The sequence below is a fragment of the Egretta garzetta genome, unplaced genomic scaffold, assembly GCF_000687185.1.
Source record: "Egretta garzetta isolate BGI_Z169 unplaced genomic scaffold, ASM68718v1 scaffold553, whole genome shotgun sequence".
NCBI lineage: Eukaryota > Metazoa > Chordata > Aves > Pelecaniformes > Ardeidae > Egretta > Egretta garzetta.
The window spans coordinates 549,312-571,231 of NW_009259328.1; the positions used below are offsets into that span (position 1 = coordinate 549,312).

Sequence of the window (21,920 nt, forward strand, 5' to 3'; positions counted from 1 at the left end):
CCCTTGTGTAGAATAATTCCACTCACAAGCTCTTCTAACCGTGGAACAACCCTTCAAGAGTTGGGAAGTCTGGGAAAAGGGTGGGGTTTTCCTTTTTATTGGTTTGGTGTTTTTTATGGGGATCTGCATGATAAACCTGAGTGTATTAGTTTAGCAGTTACTGACTCCTTCCTTGAAAAGCTGTTGTGGGAGTGTAGCCTGTACATTCTGCAGACCCTCGCAGTGCTTGTGGCAAGAGTGGGCAGTTCCCATGTGTGCCTATCGCTCATTCCATGACTGATCAGTTCCTGGAGCAGCATATTTGTTGAATGGCTGCAGGTAGACATGCTGATTTTCAGCACAAAAATAAAGAAGTAATGCCAAGAAGAGAGTGATTTTTTTTTTTTTCTTTTTTCCCCCCCTCTTGCCTCATTCCCTCACTGCCTCCCACCTTCTTTTCTCTTCCCTTTAAATTCCTTAACAATTCCCATTGAAAGAAGCTAGTAGGTACAGAGTGTCAGCTCTGAGACCCAAAATCAGCACTTTGTCAGCAACAGAGAAGCAACGGTAGTTTTCAGAAGTGTGATAATCCCACGTGCCAGGCCTCCGGTTTGCCTATTTGTCAAATGCTCTGCTGCCTCTATGCACTATGAATCACTGGGAGTTGTGAGCATCAGACTTCTGCAGCTGGGAGAGAGGTATTTGGGTGCACTGGTGAGCACACAGGATACGTGCATGAAGAAAGTTGAAACTAAATGAATGAAGGGTAGTAATTGTCTCGTGTCTTACTTCACCCTGCTTATTTGAAAGTTCTGAGGTGTTATTTGTATTTCCTCAATAATACCATTGTCGTTGCTCAGTGTTTCCCTGGTTTTCATGCAAGATATTCAAAGGCTTGGCAGCTAAGAAACATGAGAACCATATACTTCATAGAATATTTGAAAGATTTTTCTCTCTGTATTCTAGGCTCATGGTGGAAGTGGAAATTTCAGCTGGTCCTATTCTAACCAGGCAGTTGCTACAGTGACAGTCAAAGGAGTAATGACAACTGGAAATGATATTGGTGTCAGTGTTATTCAGGCAATTGATGTTCAGAATCCATTGCATTATGGAGAAATGAAGGTAAAACTCTTATTTTCCCTGGTCACTCTTGAATATGGCTTTTGGAAACAGTGAAGAAGCTGGGAATGCCGTAGACATTCTCCTTACCAAAATGTTCCCAAGAGGTTTCCCTGCCTACCCTCTGTCAGGTTAAGTGATTCATTTCAGAGTTTGTGCTTCTAGGGATTCAAGCTCTCTCCTCTGCATTAATTTTACTCCCATTTTTGCCCCTTTCTGATTTTCTTGGCAAGTTTTTTTCCTTGTGGGAAGTTTTGAGTTCAAGAAGGAAATAGTAAGGAAAGGAAATAGGAATAGTAATTTACTACTGGCCTAGCCATCAAAGCAGACAACCCAAACTAAAAATTCATTCTGCAGGGTAAGAAGTGGGATGACAGACGTCATCAAGATGTGCAAGGCAATTCCTGCCTGGAGAAGTGGCTGAAACAAATACAGTGCCACATAGTTAATATAGATACCACAGCTGGCCAAGAAAAAGCAATCAGGAGAAAATGGGAATGAAAAATATATCTCCCAAGAGGGATTTTGCAGTGTCGGTGCAAATCATAGTCTGTCCTTAGGATTTGGTCAGGGTGACCAGTGTGTGGTATGGAGTGAACAAAATACAGGAACAGTATTTGTAATGGCCCCGCAGGAAAGAATGTGCAAAGACAGTTGAAGAAGCTGCCCTGGTTAACACTGGTTAGACACTGTAATTCTACAATCTAAAATATTTTTCTCTAGAATGTTATTGATTTGGAAATATTTTCTTGCATCCTTTGGACACAAATAATTATCCTTAATGAAACCGTCAGCGTTCAGGCTCTATCAAGCTGTTAAGAACTGCCAGACCTGTAGCATGATGGGATAGAAACTAAAAGCAAGTACTAGTGTGGTGTATATTCACTACTATGAAGCAGTGCTACTCTGCTACCTTCACAGTTTGAGGCATTTCGATCTATGCTTTAACGCCATGCCTTTTGCAAAGAGCTAAGCGTTGGAATGGAAACCTGACAGAGAAGAGGAAACTTGCTTCTGACCTCAGAAAAACGAAGAGAGATGTGCTGAGCACGCTTGACTAATCTGGGATCCAGAGGCTTTGTCTAACTGCACGGTCATAAATGGAATAGGTTTGTTTATGCCAAGCAGATGCTATTGAGACTGGCAAACAGCCTCCTTCTGCCTAAGGCTTTATAAAGGTGATGGTCTTTGTTTCTAAGGGAGCATACAAATTGATTTAGGAAGCACGTCTTGCAAGCCCTGGGGCAGCACACCTTCCTTCCAGGATACGTGCCTGTAATTTAGCAACTGGTGGGGAACAAGCTGATTGCATCAAATATACATACATTAGCTATACAAAATACCTCATAATTTTTAAGTGTTCCCATGTGCAGCACTGCTGTAATTGTTTTACTGCACTTCTGTTGCACCAAAGTCCCTTTTGACAAAAGTGTAAAAAACGCGTTTGGTCAAGACTGCCAAGTCTGTCCCATAATGAAGAGAGTGCAAATACCTTTCCTTTCTCTTTTTTTTTTTTCTTCTTTTCTTTCTTTCTTTCTTTCTTTTTTTTTTTTTTTTTTTAAAAATGTGTGTTTTGGGAAAGATATTTTTAACCAAATTTTACTTGGAACAGCTGCATCTATTAATGCTGTGCTTTTTGAGGGGTAAATTAGTTTGGGTTTTGTGCTCAGACTATTTATGTCAATTACACAAAATGGATTTGAGAGGTGCTAAACTTCATGCTTAAAATAATGACTTAAATGCTTAAAATAATGACACAAATTGAAATTGGTGCAGAATTTAGTTTACAGACTTGCTCTGAAATTATTTGCTGGACAGCTCAGGATGCTGCTTTGTAGCAGTGCAACAGTTACCGGCAGGAGATAGAGGAATAAAGATTTTTCAGTTAAAACTTCTTATCCTCAGACATAAGTCAACGCCTGAAGACAGAAAAAATACTTCTCTCCATGTGAGCTTTCAGAGCAGCATAGTGCACAATCTGAATAGGTTATTTTTGAATGCCTTTCTTCCTGTGTTAGGAATTGCATTCTTCATAGAGTAACTCTGAAGAGTTCTATTTACTGACCTCAGTGAGCAAGTTGTAGGAGTAGTTAACGATCATCCACAAGGACTGCGGTTTTAACTGTACCGTATGGTTCAATATTCTATCCTGAAACCATTTGCAGATGGTTAGGAAGCTAAGGTATTGCAAGTGAAAAATTCTGATCAAAGCGATTGTTACGAAATATGCAGTCAGTCTGTGGTGGATTCTTCAACATCAATGGAAAAAGTAGGAAATCAGAATAACAAACAATACAGTTACGGCTTGTTCATCAACATACCAGCTATGATAGCATGGAAGATCTATTTCTGCCGGTCTTATTTCTGAAAGTAATCCTTTTGATTTCAAAAGCATCTCCCGCATGAAGATCACTTGTTGAAGCAGAAGGTGATTAGATTAGGCAGCAGATATTTGTTCACTTATTTTAGATTTCTGACATATTACTGTGGGGAAATGTTGAGCCCTGGACGCTTCTAAAAATGTTTTGCCAACAGAAATGCACAAAAAAACCCCCCCAAAACCAAACAAACAAGAAAAAACCCAAACAACAAAAACAAACTGTTGAGGAAATATTTGGGTCTTTAGTTCCCTTAACTTCTACATACCTGCTGCTGTGAGTGATGGAGGCTGGGGAGCCTTGCTCACTGGATCAGGTCTAGCTCAAATATTTACACTGTGAAAGTTAAGGTTCAGTACTAAATCTGTCCCAGCTGCTCATAGTACCTCTTGGAAATATTGTGTAATTTAGTCCACACTTGAAAATCAACAAAGCAGAAGAGTGAATTATAGAAGTGGCAGTAAAAGGATCACCAAGCTAATTTGAACTTGGACTTTTAGGGGAAAAGAGCACTAAAATAGTAGCAAGCTTTTCCTGGCCCTTTCTGATACCTTTCTGTAGCAGGTAAACACAAAAGCAATGTTGAATCTGAGAAGAATTGTTTCTAGCCATCAGAGGGAAGTCAGCAGCTCAAAGTATATGAGAGGGCAACTTAAAAAAAAGGAGAGCACGTTGAAGTCTATTTTTTTTTTTTTTTCTTCCCCCCCGCCCCCGGTATCTTTTTGTGAAGTTGTGTTCATACACCTCTGTCCTGTGTTTGTTTCCTCCTTCAGGTATATGTAACCGAACCTAGTGGGATGGAGTTTCTACCATGTCAAGTTGAAGCACGTATTGGCCAAATACTGGAGCTGCCCCTGAGGATTAATGGCCTAACAAATGTTGAAACGGGTGAGACAGTGCCACTGAGCGACTGCTCACACTTTGATCTAGTTGTGGAAGTGGAAAACCGTGGTGTGTTCAGACAGCTTCAAGGTGATTTGACCCCTTCCCTGTTTTGAAAATTAAACTTAGATGATAATAAGTCACACATCTCCTTTAAATTGCTGTTTCAGCTGCTGTGTACAGTATTCCCAGAGAGGTGCTTAACTCCAGAGGTGGGGATCGAAATAGCTTTATTTTGAGGATGTATTTACTTTTTTTATGCAGAACTTCCTTTTGGTATTTTTGATGTTTTGGGGGACTCTGAAAGCATTTTGGCAATTATTTTATTGGATAATGTGTAGTCTCCCATATGTCTACTGATTTAGTATTTTTAATATGCTTCTGTAACAAAGCTGATGGGTTTTCTCATAAGAGGGGTCCACGTGTTTGTGTTTTGAGGCAGCATTGGAAAACTTACAAGAACACTAAGATTAATAACTGCTTTGCCCAAATTGTCTGGCAGTACTTTCAGTCTATAAAGACACTATTCATTGTTTGTTCAGAAGGAACTAAGACAATCAGCTGTTTAAATTTTGCCAAAGCTCTGTCATTGTTAAGCTCATTGCTTTAAGAAATGCCTCTTGCAGGTTTATTAAGTAATGGAGTATGCGTGTCATTTTTAAAGATTGCCATTAATGCTGCCGAGCTAAGCGGACACTGAGCAACATGCTTGTTCCTGTGTTGGCTGAATTCAGCATGTTATTCTCATGTACCATTAATTTTTTCCAAGTGTCTCTTATATGGAAGCTCTGCCCTGTGCTGTTGAGCCAGTAAAACCAGTCTGCATTGTACCAGCTGTTTGCCTGAGAGGCAGCTATTTTAAATGTCACTGTGTAGTATGCTGTTGTTTGTGTCAAAAAAAAAAAGAAAAAAGACCCCTCCCAAACCCCCAAATGCCCTCTAAGTAAGCAGAAAAATTACATGAAAATACCTTACCTTCAGCTAGAGAAATTATGTACTGCTTACAGTTCAAGTTGTTCTGTGCAGGAAAGCTTGCCTAAGCAGGGTGACTTATTTGTGCTTAATTACAAGCCAGTTTCATTTTGGAACAGCAAGATGAAAACATTCGGTAACAGATAGAAGATGTATCAGTTTGTACCAGAGTAAAGACTCATGTCCTGTTTCGGACAGTGTGAAAATAAAGAAGTTTGTGAGATGTGGATACTTCAGTAAGTGTCGGGTTAGAGATGACAGGCAGTAGTGAACATTTTTACCCATTTGGTTGGCGAACACATTTCTACTTACTTCTGGTGGACATGCCTTTGTTGAGGAAAGCTGTGTTGAACTTGCATTAAAATGCCTGGGGTCTTCTCTCCAAATATGCATTTATGTATTTTTTTAATTTATCTGACAGGAAGGCTTCAGCCAACTGCTGATTTTTGTAGTGGAGTCAGAGTGAAAGCTGAAACTCAAGGATACACAGCGCTTGTTGTTAGTTACACCCATGCTCATGTCCACCTCAGTGCTAGCATCACCATTGCTGCTTATCTACCATTAAAAGTAAGTCTGGTTTTTTTGTTGTTCCTAAAGCAATTCATCACTTAAAATCGTTTTAAATAACAAATAGCAAGTTGATATTATGTAATGAGTATGTTTAAAAATAAATGAAGTGGGTGGTTGATTCACAGGAAAAATTTTATGGACTGCCTTAGGGAATCGTGTTTTAACCCTTTCTCTGTGGAGCACATATATAGTAGAGTTTGCCTACACAGACATTGCAAGCCAACTATAGAGAAGCGAGCAGTGCAATAATGAACTAACAGATCGTTGCAACTTCTGAAGGGGAAAGTGAATTTGATATCCCTGACTGTTTTTTTGACTTTTGGCAAAAGGGTCACAATTGCTGTCATCTGAAGAAACATGCAGGACAGTAATAGGAGCCAACCCTCAACCGAGTGAGGATGTCTACCTCATTTTGCACAGCACACCTGAATTAGTACATTACTTTTCAGCAAATTATAGATGGGTGGAAAATCATGTGAGACTTGGATCATTTGTTTCTGGACTGTCCATTGTAGCTGATTAACAGTTGGCTTAATAAGGTAATAAAGGGGCAGTCACAATTCTGTGTCCATAATGACAAATGGCAGTAGACCGAGCTTATGATTTCTGCTTTCATAGCATATAAGCTGATTTTTGCAAGAAGGCAAAGCTGGCTTGCCTGTATAGTGGTGAAAAAGCATGCTTTTTCCCTACGAATGGGAGGAACATATTTCACTGTTGGGCAGTTCACTAAAGAAAACAGGAGGAACAAATATAAGTACAGGGTCAATATATAGAAATAGGAAACAGTATGTTTATGTTACCCTCATCATCAGAGACTGACTGCAAAGCTGAAGTCTAATATATTTGACCATAGCTTTTTTCCCCCAAGTCTGGAACAAAAGTTTGTGCAAATCGTGCAAAATTGTGACTGTAATGATAATTTTACTTTTTAAATATGCTTTTCTGTCAAATACCTTAAATGGCTGAGTATAATTATTTGAAGATGCTGAGACATCCTAAGTAGAGTCTGTATACTTAGTTATTGGTAGCAATGTGAGAGAGAGGCATAGTCCCCTTAATTAGGAATTTTTCCTATGTATAGTATCATTCATATTTGTATTAGCAAAGCCCCTTGAGGTGTTGTAACACTGCTTTTCATATATAAACTTAAATTATTCTAGGGTACTTTTAACAGAGCCAATAACTGGTGACAAGAAGGGTAGATTGAGTGCACTTTAAAAAAAAAAAAAGTCTGTGCTGAGATACCTCAGTGAAGAACTTCTTTTTCTTTGAAGTGTAAAACGGTGATTTCCAAGTTGTTTTCTCTCCTTTCTGTAGAATGAAATATTTATGGGGCCCAGAAATGGAAGGCAGCATTTTTCTGTCAGATATCTATTTAGAAAAAAAATATAGCCTAAAAAGTGGGAGAAAGATAAACAGGAATCAAAGGGCAGGCAGATGCTTGAGACTAAATCTCATAGTTTTCCAATGGGTTTTTACCTTTATATTACGAAAATACCCAGAGAGTAAATGGGAGGAAAGAGGAACATCTATGCCAAACCTTGCCTTCTTTCTCTTCCTACCAAAGTGCACCTACGGAAAGAATTGAACCATCCTTTATGTTAGCTGCTATTTCTTTCTTATTAAACACCTAAGTAATGTGATGATTTGGAACACAAGCTACAATTGGTTCTTGTGTATTAAAACGTCAGGTTAACTTCTTTGATGATAAACAGCACAGGCTATCCCAGTGATGCACATCAGTGGAGAATTTGATGTAGAGGTTTGAAGTAAAACTTGTGTAGGAGAATAATTACATGCACAGAACTGTGTTGGAGAGAGCACTGTCAAATGAAAGTAAAATTTGACATTATTTCATTCATTTAAAATACTGTCTACTTAAAAAATGTAGAAGAATACTATATCTCTGAATGTGCTGAGAAGAGTAGACTAAGGGTCTTTGTCTCGCTGTAATTTTTCATGAAAGAGATGTGATTAGAATGTAGTTAAAAATTCTCTTTGGATCCATGGGTTACACTGAATATAATAAAACTGGACAGAGTTCTTGTAGGTAATGCTTATTATCTTGGTACAACTCTATTCTTAAATAACTGTGGTTACAAACCACTGCGTGGGGAAAAATCGTAGCCTAACCAAAGTGACAAAGATACTCCTTCCATTAAGAAGGAAGTTTCTTCTGCAAAGTACAAGCAAACTCTATGTAAATAGAATCACTAATTTGTAATTAATTCATTCATTCCAGACTATTGATCCTCCGTCTGTTGCTTTAGTGACTTTGGGTTCCTCTAAAGATATGTTATTTGAAGGAGGACCTAGACCATGGGTACAGGAACCTTCAAAGTTCTTCAGGAACGTCACCACTGAGGATGGAGAAAGTGTTGCTCTCTCTTTATTTGGACCTCCTACATCTCGAAATAACATCCAGCACTGGGTTAGAGTGTCCTGCAGAAGCCTGGGAGAGCAAGTAAGTGCCAGAAGGTATTAGTATTGCCCTCTGTCAAACTCTGAGCTAAGGCAACTGAGAACAGGCTTCAGACAGATTTATGATACCATATACCTTTTATATAACAAGTAGCTTTTATAATAAGCCAGTAAAGAACTCTGTTAAGTATATTGTTTATGCATTGTGATGCTGGGACAGGTTTTAGAGTTAATAATATTATGTTATAAAGTGGTTTATGATGGGTTTATTGCAGTATAAAGCCAAGTCACAGAAACCTTATTGTGTAGAATGCATTAAACAGATCCTAGTAAGTGCAGCTTCAGTTTGCATAAATAGGATCACAGCAGGTTACTGCAGTAAAGCGACTCTTCTGTCTGACCTGCTCCTTTTAACCAAGTTACTTTCCAGTGTAATTCTGTTTATTCAAACAAATTACAGGCGTATAAATTTACTGCTCTGATATTTGTGCAGTCTCTGTGATAGTGGCTGTAGTCGTTTTCCACCTGGTCTTGTTTTCTCCAACATGCAGAAGTGATTTATCTTGCTTTACTCACCCTGGCCAGTCTATAAAGCATTTAACTTTGATTTAATGTTTTTTCTCCTGTAATTCTGAAGGCCTAAGCATTTTGGTATGGCTGCCAAATTGTTTAACTGTTTTCCCCAGTGGACACTGTACGAAGTGTAGCTATTTCTGTAAGTGCAAATTCAGAAAGGAAAAACATGGGGTGTTTTTCTTGTTGTTGACTGTGCATGCATTGGCTGTCTGTCCTCAGTGGTGTCCAGAACAGGTTGCATCTGCATGGCTCTGGCTAGCATCAGTGCATGGGTGGATAAGGCAGGTAATGAGAGCTGCCTCAGCCTGCTGGGAAAGCCTTCTCTGTGTTTACATCCACTTCGTTTTGCTGAGGGCTAAACAAGGAATGTAAAATAAAAGAGAAGATGTTTTTAAACACACTGAAGTGACTATAAATATAGTCTTTGGGCTGTTCTGTTCTTGCTCTGCAAGAAAAACACCTGCCTGTTAGCTTTTTAAGTTACAAAAGATTTGTTGTTTGAATTAAGGTTGATAGTAATAAACGTGAATACCTAGGAAAAGTTCCCAAGAATAGTACTTTTATAACTGTATAGAACTGTTGTTGAAATATGCACCTCTGTTTACATCTTCCTGTGTCTTAATGGCGCTGTAAAAGCCCCAAAAGCATATTTTTGCATTGGAGTATAACTGAGATTTGTGAAATAGAATATGCCTGAACTCAGTAGTGCTTTTCTCTTTCCTCACTTGCCTGTTTTCATAATTGTACAGGTTATTGCCTTAACAGTTGGAAACAACCCCACAATCACCAACCCTTTCCCAGTAGTTGAGCCTGCTGTTGTGAAGTTCATCTGTGCTGTCCCTTCACGACTCACTTTGACTCCTGTTTATGGAAGTCCTCAGCTTGATCTCTCCTGCCCTTTGCTGCAACAAAACAAGCAAGTGGTAAGTCTGAGAAAAGTGACGGGAAAAGAACGTGTTGTTATAACTTGAAAGTCAGTGTTTTGAACCTCCAAATATGAAGCCATTTCTAAGGAAAGTGCTTTTTCCCTATAGCACTTCATTGTAACCTAACTATTCCATTGAGCATCTAGAGACATATCTTACCATATATGTATTATTACATGAGCATACATTTGTGTGTGTCTTATTAGTAAATGCATAAACACCGCTGATGTGAAGATACCTATGTAAGCATATATGGGGAGTATTGTTCAGTGACATCAGATGTATTCAGCTTTACAAATCTGAGTCGCAATAAATGGACAATGCATATTTGTAGATTATCAAGCATAAAGAACTCTTTCTTCTCTGTCCTAATGAGTGCCATCGCACGTTTTCTGCTGAGTAAACTCTGTTTTGTTGTGTTAATGTTACCAGGCAGATATAAGTCATCCTGCTGTCATAAAACTGCAATGTGTATTGAGTTCATGAATCATTGTAAGTGACTTCTATATAATGACAAGATGAGGAGCTTTTGCATATTATAAGCCACTTCAGAGTTCGCCTGTTTTTCTAGCTCCATTATGTGTCAGTTAGACTACATCAGTACCCTACTATCGCTAATGCATTTCACAAGATGAACATGAGAATTTTGAGCTATGCCTTCTGACAAATAGGAGTATTTTTCATTATTTGTTTGAATTCCAAAGATGACGTAGTGGAGCTGTGTGGTTTGATTTTTTTTTTCTTTTTTTTTTTTTTTTGTTGGTTTTAAGGTAATTCACTGGCTAAAAAAACCCCACCCTCCCACCCCCCCCAAAAACCTCTTGCAGTTGAAGTACAGCTTAATGGCTTTGCATTGATGGCTCACTTTAATGAATGTTGCTCATGTAATTAGTGTTATAATGAAACTCATGGAACTTGGCATACATTTTCTTTTTCTAATGATTAAAAAAAAATCCTCTTGTATCTGTTCAGTTCAAAGTATTCATTCTTTTTCAGGTTCCTGTTTCAAATTATCGCAATCCAGTATTGGATTTGGCTGCGTATGACCAACAGGGCAGTAAATTTGATAACTTCAGTTCTCTTAATGTTATCTGGGAATCAACAAAAATGTCCTTGGCTAATATTGAGGCTGATATGCCAATGGAGCTGACTCTGAAAGAAGATGGAGGTGGTCAAAAGAAGATGCATGGTATGAATGAGTTTAAATTAACATTTCATTATTTGAAGAAGGTAAAGATTAAATCTCTTGGGTAATGACTGAGCTTCATTAAAGAAATTACTATAAGCTGCAGTCATATTTCAGCTTATTCTCAACATGCATTTTAAGTGTGCATTATTTAAAAAACAAAACAAAACAAAAAAACCCCACCAAACAAAATGCAATGCCTAGAACCTGTTGAGAGAGAAAATCCTTGTCTGTTTTGCGTGATAGTGGAAGAGACGAGCAGCGTACATTTCTTTTTCTTCCCCATAATCAGATTTATTTGACTTTTTTCTAGGCTTACAAACTGTTCTAGTTCATCGTGAGTCTGGAACAACTGCCATCTCTGCAACTGCAACAGGATACCAGCAATCTTATCTCAAGGCAGCTAAAGTGAAAATACCGGTACTCAGAACTCCATTTTTTTGTTGCCATTGCCATTTTCCTATGATGTTTACTGTATGGTGTTCTTATATATTTATTTCCTTGGTGCATAGTAATGTAAAAATAAGGCAGCTCCAGAGCTGATTCTGAAGACCTGTTCATACCACAGTGTTTTTATCATGTTGATGGCTTTTCCTGCTTTCCACTGCACTATATGCTGCTAACCGTATCAAATATATCCAATTCCTTTTTTTAATTTTTCTTTTTATTTTTTTAAACCTGTCTGGGCAAGGGGATTACAAAGAATTGTTTCAGTTGGTTTTGTTTCAGTTCAGGTTTTTTAATGAATTGGTGAATTTCTGCTGCTTGTCCTTCACTAAAGCAACCACGTGCTTTGTACAGCTGTTACTGGGGAAAGCAAATGTATTATTTCCACTGCAAAACTGGGTAGAAAGGTTCTGTGTGAGCAAAGCAAAAGCTGGCTCATATCCTCATATGGACCACGTGTAAAACCTGGGCTCTGACTAATACTCTTTCTTTTTTTCCTTTGGTCTCACATTTGCTGTACAGAAGGGAAGGACTACTCATTTGTACAGTGCCAGCCATAAGCATAGGCTCTTATTTTACAAGTCATTAGCCACTCCCTGAAATACTTTACTCTGTAGATACGCAACGTAGGGAAGAACAACAGCAAAAAGTAGTGATGATGAACAAAGGCAGCAGATGTAAACAGATGGCAATTTTCTGTTTGTGTCAATTTATTTTTTTTTTGGCTGAACGCAAAGGCAGGTTTCAGGCTGTGAAACAACCTGACATGCACAGTAACTAACTCTTAAAATATCCTGCTTCACTAAAGTGAAATTCTGTTTAATTTTGTTAAGCACGTGGGTTTTGACTATATGCAGTTCTGAATCATGTATCGTGAATATAGAGCTGAGAAAGAGAGTAAAATATGGAGCTAGAGGTTACAATATTTTTAACTCGGTAGGTAACAGACAGGCATTAGTAATGTGAAATGTCCTGTGGCCCAGATTTCTGTCAGTATGTCCAAGGTTTGGTGTCTGGATAGTAAATTTCTCCGGAAAGATGATCTGTATTGTCAGTTGGTTATTGTCTTGCCAGTGAGGTTTCCAGTATGCTCTTGTTGGGAAGAATGGTGTAGGTGCATTTCCACTGAAGAATTTGACTGTAACTTAGTCAAAATTACTAGGTTAGAAGCACAGTTAATTTGCCACCTAAGATACTTGGTTCTGTATTGTTTTTTCTCTTCAGAAAATTGAGTTGTAATAAGAAAGCTTGGTGTTCTGTAATCTTTTTGTAATTCACTGTGCTCTGCTTTATTAAACCAATATTCCATATTCTTTCTTACATTTAGAAATAACTAGAAAAGTGAATTATATAAACTTTGCCTCGAGTTCAGAGAGGTTTATTCTGTTTTGATGTGGGATACATACATGTAAAATGGCACTGGAGTCCTCTTAAGTTCCAGTCTCTGTGTTTAGGTTTGGGGGGAATCTTTTTGATAGTTGAAGAGTAGTTATAGATACCTCTTCTGCTACAGTTACATAGGCTCATTTGTTGTTTCTTTAAATTAGGTAGTATTTCTGCTTTTTTCAAATACACTAGAAATGGACTGCTATATTCTGCTTTCAAACCTGTGCATACTTCTTTCTTACAGACAAAAACTCAAATAAAAATTTAATAGATGGTATATTAAGACGTCTTGATCATTGTTCCATGTTTAAGTGGAGCATCCTAGGTCAATCGGGAAAGATAACATCCTTTCTACATCAAGGAAATAAAATTCTACTAATTAGGTAAAATGGGTACATAATATTAACTTCCTCTACAAAACATTTTCCCTGTCTAGGCTGATGTTATTATGAGTGAATGATTAAACTTGCGTCTGGTCCGGTGTTTATGTACTTGCATTTATGGAAGAATTTCTTTTGGTGGCCTGCTGGGAAGAATCCCCAAAAGATCATCTGGAAGTGGAAGAAAACATTCTGTCTGTATGCTTTATCATTTTGCATGAACTTACAACACTCCGAGTTAACATCCTATCTGTGTATATCAGACTTGGTTAACTGATCCTGCTACGTCTTTAATGCGTAGGCCTTTGTTCTTTGTCTTGGTCAGAGATGCAGAATACAGCAGCATGTCCTCTATATGACCTTACCTGTAGAAGAGAGCTAGCAGCTGAGCCAATTACTGAATCTTATGAACATTCTGTTAGCCTAAACTTCTCCAGCTCTGGCTCTTCCTTAAGCACCCTTCCCTGCATATACAAGAGGCTTGCACTCTTTTCTGACTCATAGTGTTTGCTGTAACAGCTCCAATTGTTTCTTTCAGTATGAACCTCTTCTACCAGTGTCTGCCACTATTGAACTGATTCTAGTGGAAGATGTAAAAGTGAGTCCTACTGATGTCTCAATTTACAATCACCCTGATGTACAGGTAAGCAATTACTCTGCTACTTTCTAACTGCAGGGAGGAAAACAAAAAATTCTATCATATGTGCAAGGATACCAGTTTTAGCAACGCACTAGAAAGTTACAATCTAATTTTGGATGCTTTTCTGGGTTTGCAGGCAGAACTTTTCATCAAAGAAGGTTCTGGATATTTTTTCATTAATACCAGTGTTGCAAATGTTGTAAGAGTGGCTCATGAGGAAACTCAAGGTATTGCTTTGGTGAGTAAAGTATTTTATTACTTTATGTCTTTTTGGCAATCTGAATATCATTCTGCAGTTTCATCACTTCTGGTCATTTTCCAGTACACATTGCTGGAGAGGCAATAACTGAATCTTGGATGTGTCTGCCTGTTGCAGTCAAGCTTCAGGCAGGGGATCGTTGCACTAGCAATTTCAGGTATAGTTTTAGGTATAGGAAATTGTTTCACTACAGTTGTGATGCATATGTATAATCTGTACAAGATAAAAGCCAGTGACAAGTTGTTCTTTACCCATTACAATATTGCAGTAAAATGTTCCTGGTTTCATAAACACAAAATTAAGAATAAAGTGACAGAACTATTCAGAAGTGTTATACAAAAGGTGAATCAGTTTCTAGAATAATATTGGAATATTTGTTGTAAGTCAGTACTTCTGAAACCTTCAAATTCTTCTTCCAGTGCTATTTCAGGATATTTTGCTATCCCAGTATTTCATCCTGATTGTGTGAATAAATATCTATTAAATAGTTGATTTGTGATCTCCCTATTACATTTTTAATGCACTTTTCCACTAGAAAATGCAGCTTAGCTACAGTTAGGCTTGACTTCATCCAGGCTCAGGATATGAGATGTATTCAATTGCAAACAACAATAAAACTATATATTTGCATTTTAGCTTTCATTAGACAAGAAGTGGAAGTGACGCAAGTTGTTATAAAGAGTAGTCTTTACAAATTTGTAATTTACAGATTTATCTTGTAAGAGAACATCGATAAAGTTGTAAAATAATTATTATAAAGGTAGTTTTCTTTTATATTTTTGAGAATATTGAAAGTATTAGTGAAATATTTTGATTGTCTCTAACTGTTGAAAGTGGTAAGTGGGAGTATTTTTCCAAATGAGTCAGCTAGGCACAGAGGTGGGGGGAAAAATAGAAGAGATGAGCTTATTTTTGTACGTTGTACACTGTTTCAGTTCTTAATAGTTTTTCAGTCAGATGTCCCTCACAGGTTTAACAGTGCTTTAACTGATGTACACAAGCTAATTTCAGAAGAGAGCAGTGAGCTTAAGTAGTGGAACAGTGCCAGCAAGATAAGCTTTGTGAAGTACAGAAAGAGATTTATTTTAACTGCCTGTCACTTTTAAACATATTTAAAATCCATTTAAAAAAAAAAAAAACAAACCCAAAACCTCCCACATTTTAAAAGTTTGTTAGTCCTGCATGCTGTGCTTGAGTTAAATCCCAGCATTGCCTGTGGATTTTCCTTTCCATGGAAGCCAGCAGAATGGTTTGTGTAGAAAATCAGCACATTCCAGCCTGTGGCAGGGTGATGCTATGGCAGGTATCACTGGAGACAAGTTGATACAGGATGGTATTTGATAGTAAACTGTTCTGAGAAACTAAATTCAAGTTATCTAGAGCAGTGATTCTCAGACTTTTCACTGGGACTGTCAAGGATAAGTTCTGTACCTCTTACCCTCTTTTTGACACAGCAGCTGGATGCAGTGGTAGCATGGAAAAAGAATGAATAGGGGTAAAGAGTGAACTATGCTGTATACTAGGGAGCTACTGGACACCTAATGGGAGATGAGGTAGCTGGGACAGCAACAGCTTTAGTAAGGTGTAGTAGCCCTGCTTTCCCTTTTGGCCCTCTGCTCTGGTAGCTTTTTTTTCCCTCTGCTCTCCAGCCCAAACTGAGCTTTATTACATCTTCCTCCCATGGCTGTGCTGGCTACCTGCTCCTGGTCACATCCCTTTCTCTGCTTCCCATGGCTCTGTGTTATTAAGGGCCCCCAGTGCCTGTAGTACCCACCTGCTTTGGGAACTGCTGCTGTTCTGAAAGCTGACTTCTAATAAAACTTGATATTCCTTTCTATTTTGAGGCAAAAGTAAGAGTGGTGCCGTCAAAGAACAAAATGTCAGCTCTTCCCACTGCTCTTACTGCAAACTCCTGTAGTCTTGCCAAGTAATGCTGTGAATTATATTAAATTCCTTTGAACCAGGGGGCCAGGCTGTCCATTACCCCTTGTGTCAAAGAGTTCATCTTTATAAGCCAAATGAGTATATAGGATGGAACACCCAACATCTGTGTGGTCTCTGGCCAAAGTGAAGGTAACTGCGAACATGAAGAGAATAGTTGGGATCATTCCTGAGGTGTGTGACAAGGTCAGGCAAATTGCAAGAGAAGTGGAAAGGTGATGTGAGCGAGGTGTGGATCCATGGCCTTGAGGAAGTATGCGGAGACAACTTTGGGATCGGTGCCTGTATTCTGAGAAGTGTAATGCATATGTTCTTCGTATAAAATAATAATAGCTGTATCAAAGAAATACCTGATGGGGCAATCATCCTCTTACCTGGAAAGATCTACCACCAGACTTTGGCTATCAATTCAGATTAAAAGCAGGAATTGTAAAGTATGAATCTTGTCAGAAGCAATACCAGTGCTTTATAAGCAGAGTCTCTGTCCTTGATTTTTTTCGTTTTCCTTATAATTTTGTTTTTCACTCCACTAAGAAAAGTTGCATCGCTCTGAATGATTTGTTGCGGGGTTTTTGTCCTTCTGATGGCAGAAGGAGAATAACAGGATGCCAGACTGCTTCTAGATTAAGACACGTTAATTCAGTTGCATCCCAGAGGCTGTTTGCACTAGCTCAGTAGTGTTATACATTTTACAGCTTTACTTTTACTTTGGTGGAAGATTTATCAGTGTCTAAGGCTTGGAGGCTTCTACATCCAACTACGTCTGCCCTGAAAGTGATATAAATTTTATCCCATGAATGACAGACAAATGAAAGTAAGTGCTATAACAGAATTTTCGTTTGGCATTGCAGGTGCATCCTCTGCTTCCAGGATCAGTGACTGTCATGATTCATGACTTGTGTTTGGCTTTCCCTGCACCAGCTAAAGCTGAAATTTATGTATCTGATATACAGGAACTGTATGTCCGAGTTGTTGACAAGGTTAGTGGCTTTCAAACCAGTGTTATTAGCTGATCCATATTGCCCCGATTCCTCCTACTGATCATGAATGTAAGGATGAGACATGTACAGGATGATATGATGTAGTGGTTAGGGCCCTCTGCTGCTCCTGTATGACCTTAGAGAAATAGTTTGATCTCCCTGTGTTCCTGTTTCTCTCTCCCAAATTTATCCTTTTAGGTTGTAAGTCTTTCAGAGTATCAAGTGTCTCTTTCTTCATGTTCCGTGTGGCAGCAATCTCAGCTTTTGCATTTTACACAGCAATACTAATTCATAATTTATATGAACATGCTAATTTACATTTCCTGTTGTTTAAAGTGCGTGAGAGCAATTCTTTTAGGAGTAGGTTTTGCCCCAAGGTCATTTTCCATATGTCATGTTTTAAAAATGAACAAAAAAAAAGTCCAACTCATTTTACTTCCCAGCTTGGGTGTGTCTTACACAAAATAAGTGCTGATATTTCTGGATGTTTTAATTGCACCCTTGCCAGCTGAAAGACCTGAATTCATTTATTTAATTTGATGCTAACCATAGCTGACAGGGATTATTTGTTAGAATCAGTGTTAATCTAACACTAAGGCTTTATCTCTAATACCCAACTAAAAGTTTAATACAAAATAAAATGAAAACATTTATACTAATAAATAAGAATAGTTTAAATGTAAAATGACTGGATGTGACACTTTCAGGTGGAGATTGGAAAAACAGTTAAAGCTTATGTCAGAGTTCTGGATGACTCTAAGAAACCTTTTCTGGCTAAATACTTTGCTGTCATGGATCTAAAACTAAGGGCAGCATCTCAGATTGTTTCACTTGTGTAAGTTAATGGATTTCTTTTTATTAATTTGCAAATATTTTTATGGGCAGAATAAGCAAAAAATGAGTAAAGATTGGCTTGGAGTTTTTATCTATTTTATTGTTTTAAAGTTTTAATTGCCTGTTAGATGTCTCTTAAAATAGTTATTTGTCAGGAAAATTGCCTGAGCTAACAGTCTAAATCTTGTTGACTGAATGAGACTGTATTCAGACGCTATATTATTTCGTGTAGCCTTATGCATCTTGAAAGCAGTGACTCGGCAATTAATGTCAGGTGAAGAACTCTGTGAATTATCTCATGTTATCAAACTCATTCTGTCTGTTACTTAACCTTTTAGAAACAGATAGGCTAAATCATCCTGTTGCCTCCAAGCTCTAAACACAATGATTAAAATCACAGAAAAAAAGGGGGTTGGACTGTTGGTGTTTAGTGTTGAGTACTCTGCTTTGTATGGGGAAGTGTGTGTGGGCATTTGCATACACCGTGCTTGGCAGTATCTATTCCATTCCATTAAATAGCGTTAAGGTATCTAATCAAGGCTTGTGCCACTATTGTCCGTACTGGTCAAATTGCTAGTGGGTTCCCTGGCAGAGTTTGGGTCTGTAGCAGCTAATACCCTGGTTTCATTTCAGGTGTTTCATTTTAAGATAAAACACAGGCTACAAAGAGACATTTCATGATGTTACCTGTGGAAATGTGATAAGTTACCTTAATTTTGCTTAAGACATAGTGACTTAATCGTCCTTGTGATAAAACTGCTATGCACCAAATAAGTCCTTTGCATTTGTTATTCATGGAATTTATTCAATTAACTTCTCTATTTTAATGCGTTTCTTTGCTACAGCCCTCTCAGTGAAGCTCTTGATGACCACACTGCTGCTTTTCTAGTGCATGGGATGGCCATTGGCCAGACTAGTCTTCTGGCAACTGTAGCTGACAAGAGAGGACAAAGAATCAACTCTGCTCCACAACAGATTGAAGTAAATAATTTCAGATATAAAATATATGTGTATACAAAAATCTATGTTATGGTAGCATGGGAACAGTGTATTATAGTTAATTTATACTACAGTAATTAATTTGTCAGAATGATCTGTTTACTTTTTCTGTCCAGAAGTTACCCAAATGCTAGTCTGCTTCAGATTTCACAGTTCTTTTTAACTGCAAGTGATGACTTATGGTTCTGCGTGCTCAATTTACTGTAATTAAGCAAGTGACGGCCCAGTTTTACACTTGTATGTACTCTCTTGTGACATAATTCATCTGTGACATAATTTATCTGATTGAAATAGCATGAATGCAAGTATTCATATTTCTGTTTTTAGGTCTTTCCCCCATTTAGATTACTGCCAAGGAAAGCAACCCTAATTATTGGAGCCATGATTCAAGTAAGGCATTTTCTTACATGTTTTCTTTCTTTGTAATTTCTATTTTAAAATAAATATATATAGCTTATTTTTCAGGAATAGATATTCAGCTTGGTAATTTGGCTGCATTCACACTGAATGTTCCCCCTAACAAGAATAGTTTCATTCTTGAGCCACCTTCCATTTTACTGTATTGCTGGATAAAAGTTTTGTATGTATTTGTGTCAGGGGAGTGTCAGCTTTTCCAGTGTTAAATACCAGCACAGCATTAATTAATCTGTCACCTCCATGAAATTAAACACAGTGGGCAAGTTCAGCAAACTGAAACACAGAGCAGAGCTGCGCCCTGTATGCTGAACAGAAAGTGAGGCAGATTTTTCTGGAACTAGCCTGTCACGTTCTACAAAGCACACAGTCCACTTTTGTGCTTAGCTTACATATTCCCCAGTGTGACATCATGCAGTACACAGGAGAAATATGCTCTGAGATGCCCTGGGAAGGTTCAGACAGCCTTTTCTTACTGAAGACATTGTGGTGCTGAGCAGAGAAGGGGTGTACCCTGTAACATGAACCAGAGCAAATGATGGGTTAATTTTAGTTGTTCTGTGTGCTATTAATTATAGATCACTTCAGAAGGAGGCCCTCAACCTCAATCCAACATAATTTTCTCCATCAGTGATGAGAAGGTTGCATCAGTGAACAGTGCTGGACTTGTCAGAGGAGTGGCGATTGGGAATGGAACAGTAACAGGAGTGGTGCAAGCTGTTGATGCAGAGACAGGGAAGCTTGTCGTGGTGTCTCAGGTAACGTTTCATGATACTGTTTGGGGCTGAAAGGGGCTCTCTTTAACTCATGGCTTTGCCTCAAAAGGGGCAAATAGTCTTTTTGCATTAGTAATGTTACCTTGCACACTTTCCTGGTTTCCTTAAAAAAATCAGTGTTTCTTACTCCCTGGCCTGTGAATTTCTGTGTTTGCTGACAGAAGTGATACTTTCAACAGATAGCTAAATTTTGCTGTACCTTAAACCAAAGTTCTACTGATAACCCAGGGAGACTTTATGAACAGTCTGTTTGATATCTTTAGAATTGATCAGTAAATCTAGAAAGGCCCTTCTAAAGAAGCCTTTCTAAAACAGCAGAAGGTTGTCCTTGCCTGCATCACCTTACAGTGTAGCAGCGTCTTGGGTAACAGTTACCTTCTGACTTCTACTGACATAAGAAACCCATTGTCTCTTGAGCTATAGGCAGGCTGTACAGAACACTATCACCCTGTGCTGTGGTCTGAATCCCATCTATGAAGGTCAGGCAGTGAATCGTTGATACTCCATCAGAATCTGTGTCCATATAATTTCCTGCACGCTGAGTGTGAGGGAGCTGAGCAGGCCTATAAGGGAGCACAAGTCCTTGGGGCTCAGAACAATAGAACTTGGGCCAAATATTAGGGCTCTTTGTTTGAGGTCAAGGCAGGACACCACAGAGCTCTGCTGCTTGAAAGATGTCACCACAGGTCAAGAGGAGACAAAGTAATTTTTAAAAAAAATAAAAATATATACGTATGTGTTCTTGGTTATGCGGGGTAGCAGTCTGCCCTCATGCTGTGGCAGGAAGCAGAATGAACTTGAAAGCTAAATCTGAAAGTACAGGGAGGTCCAGGTCTGACCTTTCCTCCCCAGTATACAGTAGGAACAAAATCTATCAGGAATGTCAGCATATGTGAAGAGAAGATGTCAGAGTATCACATGTATCATCCTTTTATTCTTGAATGTCCCGTTTGCTGCTTACCATTCTCGTTTCCTTCTAATTCTCTCAAGGTTCTCCTTTACCTTCTGGGATTCTTCATCCCTTTTTTCCTAGGGACCCCCATGATTTAGTCCCTTGCTGTCAGTCACCTCTCATCTCCATCATTTATGTCATCAGGAATTTTGAGCAGAGCTTTTTTTTTTTTTTTAATTTAAGTGGCATTTTTAAATGCCTATCAATTTACAAAGTTAATGCTTTTGTAGTTTTTTATGGTCCTACTGAATTATGTCCATCTGTATTTTCTGTGATAAGTCACATGCAAATCACAGTAGTGATTAGATAACGGCAAAATAGTGGATAGATCCTGAAAGCAAAATCCAGTTCACATTTGTGCTTACAATGTCTTCCTTTCCTTCTTTTTAGGACAAAGTGGAAGTTGAAGTAGTACAGCTGACAGCTGTTAGAATTCGTGCGCCAATTACACGAATGAAAACTGGTACACAGGTTGGTTGATTTTTGATTAACTTTTATTGCCTTAAAATTTTGACCTGCAAGCTGTCACCATTCTGATTAGGTCACCTGATAATACCACTCCAGCTCTCAGGGTGGTCGCCTGCTCTGAGGGGTACCACTGCTGCTGCAGGAATGAACGTGCTGTCAGTGGAGAAGCATATTAAAACATAAATCAGGACAAGTTTACCTTGTACACCAGACTGATTTTCAGAAATTGAGGCCCTCCTGAAGAAGCATCATTTAATATGGAGAAGGGTTCTCTCATCTTCATTCTATTTGCAGTGGAGACTTTCTTCCTTTGTATGTTAAAAATCTGCAGTGTGTCTGCTATATCCAGAACAACAGATATTGTTCAAATTATCTTTTAATAAGTCTATTTTTTAAGAGTCCGTCTTTCCCCTATTAGTTATTCATTCCAAA

The 21,920-nt window shown here is 38.3% G+C and overlaps 1 protein-coding gene across 1 annotated transcript in view; it reads left to right on the forward strand.

The window, feature by feature from the left end:
- Positions 1–21,920, forward strand: part of NUP210 (nucleoporin 210) — a 60,733-nt gene that overhangs the window by 16,989 nt on the left and 21,824 nt on the right. Inside the window, exons 12-26 of the mRNA XM_009636654.2 lie at positions 946–1,101; positions 4,250–4,448; positions 5,752–5,897; positions 8,146–8,367; positions 9,650–9,823; positions 10,823–11,015; positions 11,326–11,432; positions 13,764–13,868; positions 14,002–14,103; positions 16,917–17,045; positions 17,753–17,880; positions 18,725–18,860; positions 19,206–19,268; positions 19,871–20,050; positions 21,411–21,491. Coding sequence (XP_009634949.1) covers positions 946–1,101; positions 4,250–4,448; positions 5,752–5,897; positions 8,146–8,367; positions 9,650–9,823; positions 10,823–11,015; positions 11,326–11,432; positions 13,764–13,868; positions 14,002–14,103; positions 16,917–17,045; positions 17,753–17,880; positions 18,725–18,860; positions 19,206–19,268; positions 19,871–20,050; positions 21,411–21,491 — 2,121 coding nt within the window. The remainder of the gene's footprint in view (positions 1–945; positions 1,102–4,249; positions 4,449–5,751; positions 5,898–8,145; positions 8,368–9,649; positions 9,824–10,822; positions 11,016–11,325; positions 11,433–13,763; positions 13,869–14,001; positions 14,104–16,916; positions 17,046–17,752; positions 17,881–18,724; positions 18,861–19,205; positions 19,269–19,870; positions 20,051–21,410; positions 21,492–21,920) is intronic.